At 40.9% G+C, this 13,145-nt stretch overlaps 1 protein-coding gene across 1 annotated transcript; it reads right to left on the minus strand.

Moving 5' to 3' along the window:
* Positions 1-232: 232 nt before the first annotated feature.
* AADAC (arylacetamide deacetylase) lies at positions 233-12,620 on the minus strand (the record flags this gene model as incomplete). Its single annotated transcript, XM_084292314.1, has 5 exons — positions 233-841; positions 1,733-1,904; positions 5,201-5,270; positions 6,352-6,574; positions 12,483-12,620. 5 exons carry the CDS (start codon positions 12,618-12,620, stop codon positions 233-235), a joined length of 1,212 nt encoding a protein of 403 aa, XP_084148440.1.
* Positions 12,621-13,145: the final 525 nt, after the last annotated feature.

Raw genomic sequence — 13,145 nt, forward strand, 5'->3', positions numbered from 1 at the left:
AATCCCAGGGCAGTCACTTTGTTTTAAGCTCAGAAGAAAACACTGAAAGAACACATAGGATGAATCAAACTAATTTCCCTGCCGGAGATGATGAGAAATGCTGTAATGCAGACACTGCAGGGCAACAAAATGAACATGGCAATCACACCCAAAAACTCACATTGTCTCCATTTTCCTACACATCTCAATTTCATCCGTGATGAGCCAGGCATACTCAAACACCCTTCTCAAGTTATAGATTTTCATTTAACCACGCAATGTATCTGTTTCTCAACCTGTTCCCTACAGGCAGACTAGTTGGACTTGATACAAACATCAGAGCCCCATGGAAAGCGTCCTTGGCATGATCGTGTGTGACTCGAACTCCTGCTGCCCTGAGGCGACTGACATACATAACTCCATCGTCCCGTAAGACATCGTACTCGCATGTAAGGACGTAGGTAGTGGGCAGCCCACGTAACCTGGCATCCTCAGCCAGCAGCGGGGCCGCTCTCGGATCCAGAAACCCGGGGTACTTTTTTGCAAGCTTGGAGCTTCCAAAAACAGGACTGGTGTAAACGTAATCTTTTTTCATCTCTTCTGGTAGCAAATTACTCCAGTTTACAAACTGAAACAAATGGCCTGATTCAGCTGGGACATGTCTGTTGGAGGTCATTGCTTCCCTGAGAGAGGAATCAGAAGTAAAATATTCACTCCAGAACCTGACCATAAGTGATTTGGGTAAAATCAGGCCATTTTCATTTTGTTGGTAAGATGGCAAATTCAGGTCAAGGGTTTGAAGAGCAGGATAAAGCAAAACATGTGCTTTAAGTCTAGTTGTGACTTCAGAGTCCTCTAGCAGCTGTAAAAAAAATAATAATTACACAAAGTCAGTTAAAAAGAGTTGATTCTGTCACTGACGTAAGACCTTCAAAGTAGAGAATTAAGGGACACATTTTACAACGTAAGAAAAATAAGATTGCCAGTAAAAGCAGGATAATTTAAAAGAAATTCTAAATTCATAGGCAAATCGCCTAAAACAGAATGTTGTATTAAAAATTCTCAAACATTAAATATAATTTCATCTCATTTCTTATATTGAAGGGCAATGTTTAACATTATTTTTGAAGCATTGAGATTTTCTGAAGTATTGACATTTTCTTAAGTAATAACACATTTTTTTCTAAATTTTCTCTACCTATAGAAAATTCCTATTCCTATAGCTTAAAACTTGAAGATTTCTAAAGTTCATCTAACCATTTCACATAATTCTTAACCTTTCCAGGCAAGATTCATTACAATCTGAACACCTTCAAGAATAACAATACCATACTGACTTACATAAAGTTGAATAAGAAGTGCAAAAGGCACTGAAGCTGCTTGTGATCAAGTGACACTAACACTGTCTTTTTTTCACCCCTGCTATTATTTAGCTCTATGAGTCAAGTTTCTCAAATTCCCTGTCCAAACAATAAACCTAAGCCAGTTAAAATTTACTTAAGGATGGTTTGATGCCATTAAATGAATAAAGTAAATTTGCTTAATTGGAAACTCAGAAACCTCACAGTCCTGCAGGCTGCATGGCAACCCATTTATACCAACTATGAAAGATATCTGGGAGGTCCACTTGTTATAAGCAGAGCTGGTTGTTTCTGTTTCTTTTTGTTTGTTCATTCTTTTCTAACTAGTCATGAAATTACAAAAAAAAAAAAAAAAAAAAAACACGTTTTGAGCTAGAAAACAAGACATTTACCTTTTGTACCACAGCTGCAGCTAAGTTGCCACCTGCACTGTCTCCTGCAACACAGACCCTGTTTGGGTCTACCCCATACTGGGAGAGCACACTGCTTTGGAGGAAGAACTTTGTCACTGAATACACATCTTCAAATTGAACTGGAAAATGGTATTTAGGTGCCAACCTGTAACTGTTGAGACAAGCAGAAATGTGTTATTCAATAGCAGTCTTCCAATATGTTAAGGGGGACTACAAGAGAGCTGGAGAGGGACTCTTTGTCAGGGAGTGTTGTGTTGGGTCAAGGGATAATGGTTTGAAACTAAAAGAGGGTAGATTTAGATTAGTTATTAGGAATAAATTATTTGCTACAAGGGTGGTGAGGCACTGGAACATGTTGCCCAGAGAAGCTGTGGATGTCCCGTTCATTGAGGTGCTCAAGGCCAGGCTTGATTGGGCTTGGAGAAGTGTGGTCTGGTGGGAAGTATCCCTGCCCATAGCAGGGTTGGAATTAAATGATCTTTAAGGTCCCTTCCAACCCAAACCATTCTGCTTCTATGAATACTGGAGATACTTGTGGAAAGCATTTTATGTTGTTATAGATTTCAATGAAATATCCACATGGATTTGTGGAGGGAGTTGTGTTTTCTGTCTAAAATATCTAGGATATTTTTATCCTACAGTTTACTCCTTGAAATACTGCATCTAATACAAATAACAACAATCTGCCTTTTTCTCCTTATGCTTCACTAAATATCTAAGTAGACCTCTAAGTCTAAAAACTCTTCTCCTTCCAACAGATATTCCCCAGGACCTCCCCACTCAGCAACAACATCCAATAACTTTCAGTATCATTCAATAACATCAACAATATTGGATTTGGACCTGCTCCAGGGTCTTACATAAAGAAAACGTCTGCATCAAGCAGATTCCTCCCATAGAGCCATCTCCATTCTTTTGCAACCCAAACAGCAACAACACTCTACAGATTCTAATCATTTTATAATCACACTGTTGCCATCTCCTTTTATTGCAGCCCTGCTGTGCACCATCAAAAACACTCCTGTGATGATCAGTTTCACCAGAACATCACTTTGATTATGTTGTACCTCTCTATGCATATTTTCATCTTTTTTATATCACTGTGTTTTGTGTTGTAAAGTCAAATCATCTTGAACTAGTTCATAGTATCAGCCTTCATGAGCCAGTTTTTTTGTTTTGTTTTGTTTTTTGTTTTGGTTTGGTTTGCTTTGTTTTGTTTTGCTTTTGTTTGTTGCTGTGACCCAGCACTGTAGTAAAAAAAATGTACATGTAAGTGGAACCATAAAGGTGTAACTTATTAAAACTCAGTAAATTCTGCTGGCCTGTGAAAAGTAAGCAACTCTGGTGTTTTCCTGCAGCTGTTTTGGCTCAGCAAAGAAATATAATGGAAAAAAAAAAATCAGTAAAATTTACTCTAGTCACTCTAATGCAAAATGATACAGTTGGGCAAGGCCAATTGTATGAAGTTTAACAAGGCTAAGTGCCAGGTCCTGCACTTGGTGCACAATGACTCCATGCAATGCCACATGCTAGGGGAAGAGTGGTTGGAAAGTGCCTGAAAAGTTGCTGGAAATCTGCCCAGCAGAAGGGGATCTGGGGGTATTGGTTGACAGCTGGCTAAATATGAGCCAGCAGTGTCCTCAGGTAACCAAGAAGGCCAACAGCATCCTGGCTTGTGTCAGAAATCGTGTGGCCAGTGGGACCAGGGAAGTGATTGTCCCCCTGTACTCAGCTCTGGTGAGGCTGCACCTCGAGTGCTGTGTCCAGAGAAAGGCAATGAAGCTGGTGAAGGGTCTAGAGAACAAGTCTTACAAGGAGCGACTGAGGGAGCTGGGGCTGTTTCTTTTGGAGAAAAGAAGGCTCAGGAGAGACCTTACAGGAGGTTGCAGAGAGTTGGGGATCAGGCTCTTCTCCCATGCACCAAGTGATAAGATGAGGGGAAATGGCCTCAAGTTTAACCAGGGGGAAGTTTACGTTGGATATTATGAGAAATTTCTTTACTGAAAGGGTTGTGCGGCACTGGAATAGGCTGCCCAGGGAAGTGGTTGAGTCACCATCCCTGGAGGTCTTCAAGAAATGTGTGGATGTAGAACTCAGTATCACAGTTTAGTGGTGGACGTGTCTGTACTAGGTTAAAGGTTGGACTAGATGATCTTAGAGGCCTTCTCCAACCTGAATGATTCTATGGTTCTGTGATACATACCAGGAGCAAATCTGCTGAGTGGGAAGGGACCATGTTCCTGCACCACTTCACACCAGAATTTGAATTTCTGAACAACTTTCAGAATCTGAACAACAAAAGGAAAGCAAGCAGCACTGGAGAGGCTGGGACAACCTGCCCTAAGATGCCTCCAAACCTTTTACTCGGCAGGGAAGTGCTTCTGTAAAGGAGTAGGGAATACAGTGTTCCTCCTGTGGTGCCCGCAGCTGCCCATGCTGGCGCAGAGCAGAGCAGGGACCTTGGCTGGGGACAGGCTGCTTGCCATGACCTGCTCTGGGCACCATCACGCTCCTGCTGCCTGCCCCGCTGCACTGAGGGGTGCCAGAAAGTAACTCAGGGCACCTTCCTCAGTCCACCAGACAGGACTTTGCCTCAGCAAAGCAATGGCTGTTGTTATCTCCACACCCCTTCTTTGAAACACAGTTCCATGGCCCTTCACTTTTTATCCAAAAATGTTATCAATATATGCTGGGGTTTAGAGGAGGAGTAATTCCTCAGATGAATGATTTGGTTCCTATCAAAACTTGAGTTGGAGCATAAACCAGCTTTAATAAGTTAATGGAGTGCTTGTTAACCCTTTTTCTTAAATAGACAATGTAATTATGACAGCAACAACAGGATCTAGCAGGACAAGCCTGTTTACTAGTGCAGCAGGAAGTCTGCAGCACCAAAAGCAATTCAAGAAAGATATCTTGAATTACGTGCAGTTTTTCTCTTTGCATACAGCTGTAATCAATAGAGATGTTGCTCAGGTGGTTTGCCCAGCAACACAAAAGCTATCTGATATAATTTGAGAATGGTCTAAAATTAAAATCCCCTTTTAAAAATTACTAGTGAATACCAAGCAGATGATTTTAGTATTACTGTTTATACAAAAGAGCAAGGAGATCAAACACTGCAGATGTTACTTCCTGCTGTTAATAAAACCAGAAAGGACAGCTAGCATCTGTCCTAGCTAGTGAATGCTTGCTATTTGTCTGAGCCTACAGCAATGGGAATTATCTGCCTATCCTGGAGACAGGATTTATTACCCACCCAACATCAAAAAGCAATATCCAAAATAACCACCGATCACAATTCACCACTTCAACCTTGACAGCTTTTGTTTACAAATACTTAAAACTAGAAAAAAAGCACATGATCAAAATAAAATACATTGCAAAATTAAATTGAAATAAATTAACTTATTCCAAACCCTCATTTGATCTGGAAGGAGAATCTCTTACTCGACTGATACGACCACAGCATCTAACTGACTTGAAGTCCACCTTGACAGAAGGTCATAGGATTTCATGCCTGAAATGAAACGAGTCACTTAAAATATATTTCAGTGCATTTAAGAACAAATACATATACAGCTGCATCTTCCTCTTGGCAGAAACTTTCAGGTGACTCTGCAGCAGCGTAATGTGACTGTGGCACACGTGGGTTTATCTCAAAGCGTGAATTGGACAAGAGATCCAGCCATCACTTCAATGCTATCCAATAGGATTAAGCATGGAAAAAAAATATATGATACATTATTTAAGCCTCCAAGCACTATACAATGCAAGAAACAAGCAGCACAACAACTTAAGTGAGCTATGGCTTGGTTGCTGGGAACTTCAGTCATATCTACTATAGCTCTGATGCCAGTTTGGGTGATGGCCAATGATTATAACTTGTCTGTTTATGTACAGCACTGAACTACAGCAACAAGAAGCAGAGGATATGCTCTAGGGGAGGACGTGACTGGGCTTGAGATAGAACATGAAACATTCCCACGAAATAATAATAACTAAAGCATAGCACCCAATTAAAACATTTTAGAAAATCCTGTTGGAATTAATGTGGAAGAACACCGAACATGAGATGAATATTGACAGCACAATTGTAACCGAAGCACAAGAAATGTGCTTGCTCTCCTAGAAGCACATTCATGAGAATGAAAGAAAAAGTAATAGATGACTTCTGATATATCAAAACTCCCTAAAATAGATTTCAGGGGACAATAAATACTCTATGCCCTTCCTGGAGCAAGAGGTACGGGGAAACTCCAGAAAATCAAGCTACTGGGAATGAAAGACCCTTAGTCACTGCATCCGCGTTTGATTTCCATTTCTTTTTTTTATCCTTACATGGAGAGGAGGGTTTTTTTTTGTTGTTTGTTTGTTTTCCCTGAAGATACTCAGTTTTGCTCTTCTCTCCAACTAAAATGCCCTAACCATGCTAGTACCTGCACATAAAATACCATGGCAGAAGTAGACTACTGAACAAGTTGTACTGGTGGTACAGTTTGTACTCATGAAAATGACCACCCTCTCCTAAGCTGTTGCATTTAAACTGGTGAAATACCAGCCTCCAATCCTCTCTGTTGCAATTGGGCCATTGAGCTTACCTGCCTGCCCTACACACCATCCTCCACCATGAAAGTAGATCACTGCCCTCCTCAGTCCACTGGCTGGCTTCCTGGGCAGATACAGACGGACGGCCACGTTGCTGAACTCCGTGTCTGTCACGGTGACATTCTCATCGGAGGTCGGTGCAATGTGTTCAGCAATTGTGATCAGCCTCATAACTTCCATGTAGTGCATCAGACCCAGCCGATCAGCAACCTCAGCCTAAAGCCCAAGAGAAGAGAAAACAGTATTTTAAACAGTCTTAGTCACTCCAAGGTCACATTTCCATAAAGCCACTTAACGTTGCACAAGTCTATAAAGTTGCTGCAGAAGTCCCTAAGCCAAATGTTGCTAACTCAGACTGTCAATGCTGCCCAGTCCAAGCTGTTCAACTCCCTTCTCTCCTGCTATTTCAACATGAAACTCAGTCCCAGAAGTGCCTGCAAGGCAGCCTGGGGGACATGGCTGCTTGGCGTTGTTAAGATACTAGGTATGAACTGGGATAAGCTGACTGGAAGCCTTGATGGACAAGGACATGACAGAGGATCTAGAAGAAAGCAGAATCAATTGAAGCCTCCCCAGACCCCATACAAGAGTCTGCTCAATGAGCAGCCTGTGTCAGGGCAGACCATGAATTCCCACAAAGTCTCTGACCAGAAGAGAAATTCCACTAGGCCAGCAGAGAATCCTGCACCAAGAGGGGAAATTAGGATGATGTTAACCAGTAGCTGTTTGCCCAATAAATGCACTACTCTTGAGAATATCCATAAGATTAATGCTTTTAGAAAGGTCCTTTTTCCCAGGAATCTTGACCCTAGCTCGGCTGTACAGCAAGGCTGGAACCTTTGGCACCTCCAAGGCGGGAAAAGCAGGAGGTCGAAGTGCATGTGTGTGGCAGCTGTGGGAAGGGCAGGGAAAGCTTTCCAAACAGACTTCATGGAAACTTCCTAACAGAAAAATGACATGCTTCAGGGAGTTGGGAACTGCCAACCCTTCTTACTGTTAAAGCAGCTTCCTTTGAAAGTCGTGTTCCGAAACATTTATTATGAAATCCTATGATTCTAGATTAGTTCACAATTATTTTAAGATGCTAAATAAAATTAAAACAAAAATCAAAACCTAACAAGGAAATCTGCTGGCATTCTGCAAGCTTCAAAAGCATATTTATCACCTTTGGCTTCTCTAATATCATGACCATTTACATGGATTAAAACATTTTAGAACCCTCTTATTCACAGACTATTTTATAGCTTGAACTTAAAACACTTTTCAAGAATTGTGTTGGCTTTAGGTTGTATGCAATCCTTTGTATATCAGAGTGAATCTAAGCAAAAACATTCCTAAGGGCATTTGCTACCAACTGTGCCAGAAATGCAGATTTCAGCTACTCATTCCAAAACCAGTCACACACCAAAGGAGGTGCCACGTTTCCTCACAGCTGCCTTGGGAGAATTGCTACAAATACAGATGTGGCCAGAGTTTGAACATACATAAATCTTTTTCTTTTTCTTTTTCTTTTTTTTAATATATTTTTCATTAGATTAAATGGTGTTTTAAGGAAGCTTACTTCTCACATTGCTTATAAGATATTTGAAATGTATTCTGGAAATACAAAAAAAAAAAAAAGACAAAAGAATAATGTCATAATGGAAAAAAATGCTTCATTTTCTATACTGTGAAAGATGCTTATTTTTTTGTTTAAAGAGCATATTTGGAAGAATTATATTATCTAATACATTAAGGGAGAGGTTTTTGTTGCTTTTTTGTTGTTGTTGTTGGGTTTTATTTAAGACAAACAAAGGGTATTAAAGAATACAATTTTAAATTTGCTTGAAAGCCATTTGCTATCTGAGTGTCTGAAAGTGAACGAAGAACTCAGATTTCTCATTGCAAGTAAAATCAGAAATTTCAAACCAATTTACATTACCTTTTGGTATAATGTGCACTGCTCTTGTACATATTCTAGTTAAACATCTGAAAACTGAAAGGCTGATGTTCTGTGACAATAGGAGAACTTACCTAAGTTTCAGGTCAGCATACAATTATTTGTTTGAACAGGCATAAATAATCCCGTAACTGCACTGATAACTGTGACTAGCTTTCTGTGAGGAAACAACAGCATTTGCTGCATTCTATAAGTTTACAATATTTGGAATATTTTGTTTTCCTCCTGAAATGTTCCCTGCTTCAAAAGCAAAGCTTTAGAACTGCTTTCATACCATACAAGTCATAGTAATAAACTGGAATTGAATATGGTCTTATTTTCTGATTATGGTTGTTGTAAATGGTTATATATATACATAAAATCATAATTTTCTACATTTTATAAGCTCAATGAAGACAGATATGTACACATGCCAAAACTTTTTATCTATAGAGATTACACAGTTTACTTAAGTGTTTCTTAGTTGTAGTATTTTCCCTTAGGATTAGCATCTTGTAAAATTAAATATACAGGTCAAAGTGAATTCTGTCGTAATTCCTCTGAGCTTGTGAAAGACTCCCACATGATGGTAGCAATTCCCTCAAAAATGAAAGTCAAAAGGAAATCATGCTTTCATCTGAAAATTCTCATTGTCACAGATCCGAGGTTAATGCATGTTACAGAGTAAGAGAAAAACTAACCACTTTAGTTTTTTTTCTGTTCCTTATGCCTTAGAAATCATTTTTCACAGTTGCTTTCTAACACAAGTAGGAAGTTAATTTTTGTGTTCATGTTGGGGTCCTTACATGACAACAAAGAAAAAGAACACATACACACAAGAACAAACAAACAAAAACAAAACAAAAACCAACCAAACAAACAAAAAAAAACACCTTATAGACAAGTTGTGCTTTGGCAGGCAGAGAACCTAACATTATTTTAATGTCTTACTCATCTGGACTGGTGATAATTCCGGTGGAGGCACCCCTCCAGGTGAAGCATTCTGACAGCTGAGCATGAAGCCAGGCAATTTTTGTGAGATGGGCTGTACAGAACTCAGATAAGGATTTCACTGCTTCTGAGCAGCAAGACAAATAATGGAGAAAGCTTTGGGGGATTTCACAGTGCTGCAGCTAGGGAAACATTTAGCTATGAAGAAAGATGTCTTGCAATTTATACAGTGCATACATTTTATATTATGTGCATATTGCACTGCCTGAAAACGTTAAGAATTTTGTTACCACCACAGAAAATAGCCAGTTTATTGTCATAGGCTATTCCCCATCTAGATAGCAAGCAGGCTTGATTTGTTATAAGTATGCAAACTGAGACATTCCCAGCCTCTCTTCTGTAATAGGATTTGTACAAGTGGAATCTCCTGTGTGCCACAGGCTGGTTGTACCAGTGAAACCTCACCCAGCTGAAATCCTCCACATGTCAACCAGCTGCAAAATCTAATCATGAGCCTCTGGCTTGCCTCTGGGACCTCCAGTACCTACTGCAATGCTGATTTTGAAATCACAGATTTCAAAAGAGGCCTGGAACCAGCACAGGCTTTATGCACATCAGCTATTCATCCACAGAACAGTGCCGATGTAGAGAGCGAACACCTTGCAGTGAGTGAAGACCCCACATGATGGAACCCTCTGACAGCACTGGGAATCTGGGTCAGGAAGCCCAAAATCAGAGACAATTCAGAGATCAGAATCTGGACAGCTCTCAGGTACCTTTTAAAGCAAGGAGGAGGACTGAGATCTGCTATTTGACAGCTTTTGTTGTATATCACTGTGGGAGCTTCAACAGGAGACCCTCCTGGGCAGGAGTTTTCGATGGCAACAGTATTATTTCCCCTTCCTCAAATGAAACTGAGGGATTTAGACTAAAATAGGTGGTCTCTTCAAATCCAGAGCTACAATTAAGTGATTACAAATTGTTGCCCTGTAATCGGATGACCATTCAGAATGTATTTAGGAGGCTTTACAGACATCTTAAAAACTCCAAGGAAGTTATCTTTGTCAAAGCCCCACAGGATTATTGTTCTGCTTGAGATCTGAGCACAGTTATAAAACATGCTTGCTCAACACCACTGCTACTGATAGCAGACTTCGGTTTAACGGGCAGCTAATGCAATAGCCACGGAAGACACCAATTCCATTTTAAAGTGAAAACACAAAACGCTCCATTGCTGAAAAAGCCTGCATCTGCTTCCTGGGCACTTGGCACTGCCGTGCTGAAGGCTACAGGTTTGACCAAATGGCCAGGCACAAAGCGTTGTTACCGAAATGAACTATCTATAGACTTTTTTTTTATAGGCTACCTCCAAAAGAGGATTTAAAAGGGGAAGAAGCAAGCCAGCATATCAAAAGCTGGCAGAGGTAATGCTCAGTTCCATGAACGTACTGTTGTCGGGAGGGCCTTTACATGCTTAGCAGCTGCCCCTCTTCCCTCAGCGAGGCGCACGGCTGTTCCGTACACGCCGCTGTTCTCCCAGCAGCCGAGCACGGGGAGGGGGAAGCCCACCCTGCTTGGCACATCCCGGCCACCACAGCCACAGTGCTCGGCCCAGGAGCTCTGCAGGGGCCCACGAACCGTTTCCAGTGATCACACTGTTCCTGTGTGCACAGCCGTACATAAGCCTTCGAAGCTGCATTAAGGATATCCACCTCTGGCACATTTCATTAGTGACATAATTAACAGATGAATAAATGCATTAAGAATGGATTTTTCTGCATTTCTCCTGCTTCTGAGAAAAATGAATAGAAGAATAGCAGATTGCCCCTATATCAAAAGTCTTACAGAAATTGACAGCTTTGTATTTGAAAATGATGTTATATGATTTTATACTCTTTCACAACAGAAAACAGCTTTCAAGCATTTTCCCAACACCTGATTAATCCCACCCTTAGGAATCAATTAAGAATTCTTGTAATACCAGTGGGAAGCAGAGAAGAAATGCAGAAATGAAAGAGTTGGTGACAGAACAGGACTGAAAACCATTGCCCAGCTTGACTCATCATCATTCACTTTTAAGCACAGCCTGAGCCTTTGGGTCCACAGCAAGCAAGCATTTCAGGAGCACCTGTCAAGCAAAACTAGAAACCTCTCCCATGGCTCCTAAAAGCCTCCTTTCAACGGATTTTTATGGTGGAGAAAAAAGCAGCCTCCAAATGTTTGCAGCCACCCAGAAAGATGTCTGCAACACTGAGTGCCCCTGCTCCCCGCTAACCTTCATCTTTGACCTTGGTTTTAGTGTGGTCACAGTGCTGCAGCCACGGCTGCGTGTTAGGTGCAGGCTGGATTCAAAACAGCTCCGAGTGCAATGTACTTCAGAGGTGGGAACTACAGAACCTACTTATGCTTTGTGTACAGGTTTGCTAATTATTTAAATACATATGAAATAGCTGCACAAAATCACTGAAATGAAGCAGAATCCAAGGCTGTAATATGTAAAAATAGCATGGAACAACATAAGGACCACACTGCCAGTAAATATTACCATGCAACTGCAGACAGGGTATAACACCACTTCCTTTCTTCCTTTCCAGACTGCAGCATATGGTTCTGTGCTGCTTAGCCAGAAACCCTTTTTTTTTTTTTTTTTTTTTTTTTTTTTAAGCCAAATTATGGTTAGTTCACATCAGTTTAAAAACAAACAAAAAAAAATCTTCATGCTCTAACTTTAACACTCCTCTAATTAGCTTTGTTTATTTTTAGGTTCATGCTATCAGTAGATTTCTATGAAACCACAAAGGTAACAGCAGTTACAAAGTACTCTAGCTTTCCTTCTGCTGACATCCAACATAACATTTCTGAGGGAGCTCAATATACAGGTTCTGTGACACACAAAGTTCAAGGGGCAGTGCTTCAGCTGCAAGGGACCATACCACAAAATACACTTGTTTGCATTTATATATCCATATTCACATTATATATCACACCTCTAGTTACCCCCATTGTCCCTTTTTTCCGAGACTGTGCCGCTAACCTTTTCTAACAGTCTCTTTATAGTCAGCCACACAAAGTTCGGGGCTCAATTTCAGATACTACTGCCCTATATACTACCTTATATTATACATGTATTACAGGTATGTATTGCCATTTATCTATTACCCACAGAGCCACTGATAACATCCACTGCTCTGTATCTGTCTCTCCCCAAGACAGCGTGCTCTCCTGAGCCCGTACCAAAGAGAGAACTGAACTCACCACATGCCCAATGGTCCTAAACAGAGAGGTTACGAGCATCACCTTCCAGCCCTCCTCGATGTTCTCTGGGATGGGGGTATAGATGTAGTATGCGACAAGGGCAGAGGCGAGGCAGAAGCACAGCAGTTTAGCTCCCATGTTCTACGTGAACTTTTCTTCAGGACTGATCAGATTAAGTGCTCTCACTGACTCTTAACAGCTACAAGCCAGCACACACAGATAGGGCAAAGTTAATCCCATGTTATGTTTGGATCCCGCCCAGGAGGTGATTTCTCATCTGATCACTCTGCACAGAGGTTATTCTGCCATGCTGGGAGAAAACACATTTCTTTAGCAAGGCATTCAAGCACTCAAAGCACATAGAGTCAGCACTTTAACTCCAGATTAAACATCAAGGCTTATATACCTCAGTCACCCTCTTTTTGGCATTTGGAACAGTAACCAGCAGGAAGGCTTCGGAAGAAAAAAGGCAGTTGGGGGGGAAAAAAAAAAAAAAGGAACTGGATGGGTCTTGTGAACCAAGGGCTGCTGCAAAGTGACAGTCAAAGACAAAGAGATGTATTGAATATCCAGGAGCTATTAGCTTTATCACCATAATGTAGCTGTTCAAACACATCCCAGTTTACAGAGATACCAAACAGCATCAGACAAAAACCACATATA

The sequence above is a fragment of the Netta rufina genome (assembly GCF_964035555.1).
Source record: "Netta rufina genome assembly, chromosome: 9".
Lineage (NCBI taxonomy): Eukaryota > Metazoa > Chordata > Aves > Anseriformes > Anatidae > Netta > Netta rufina.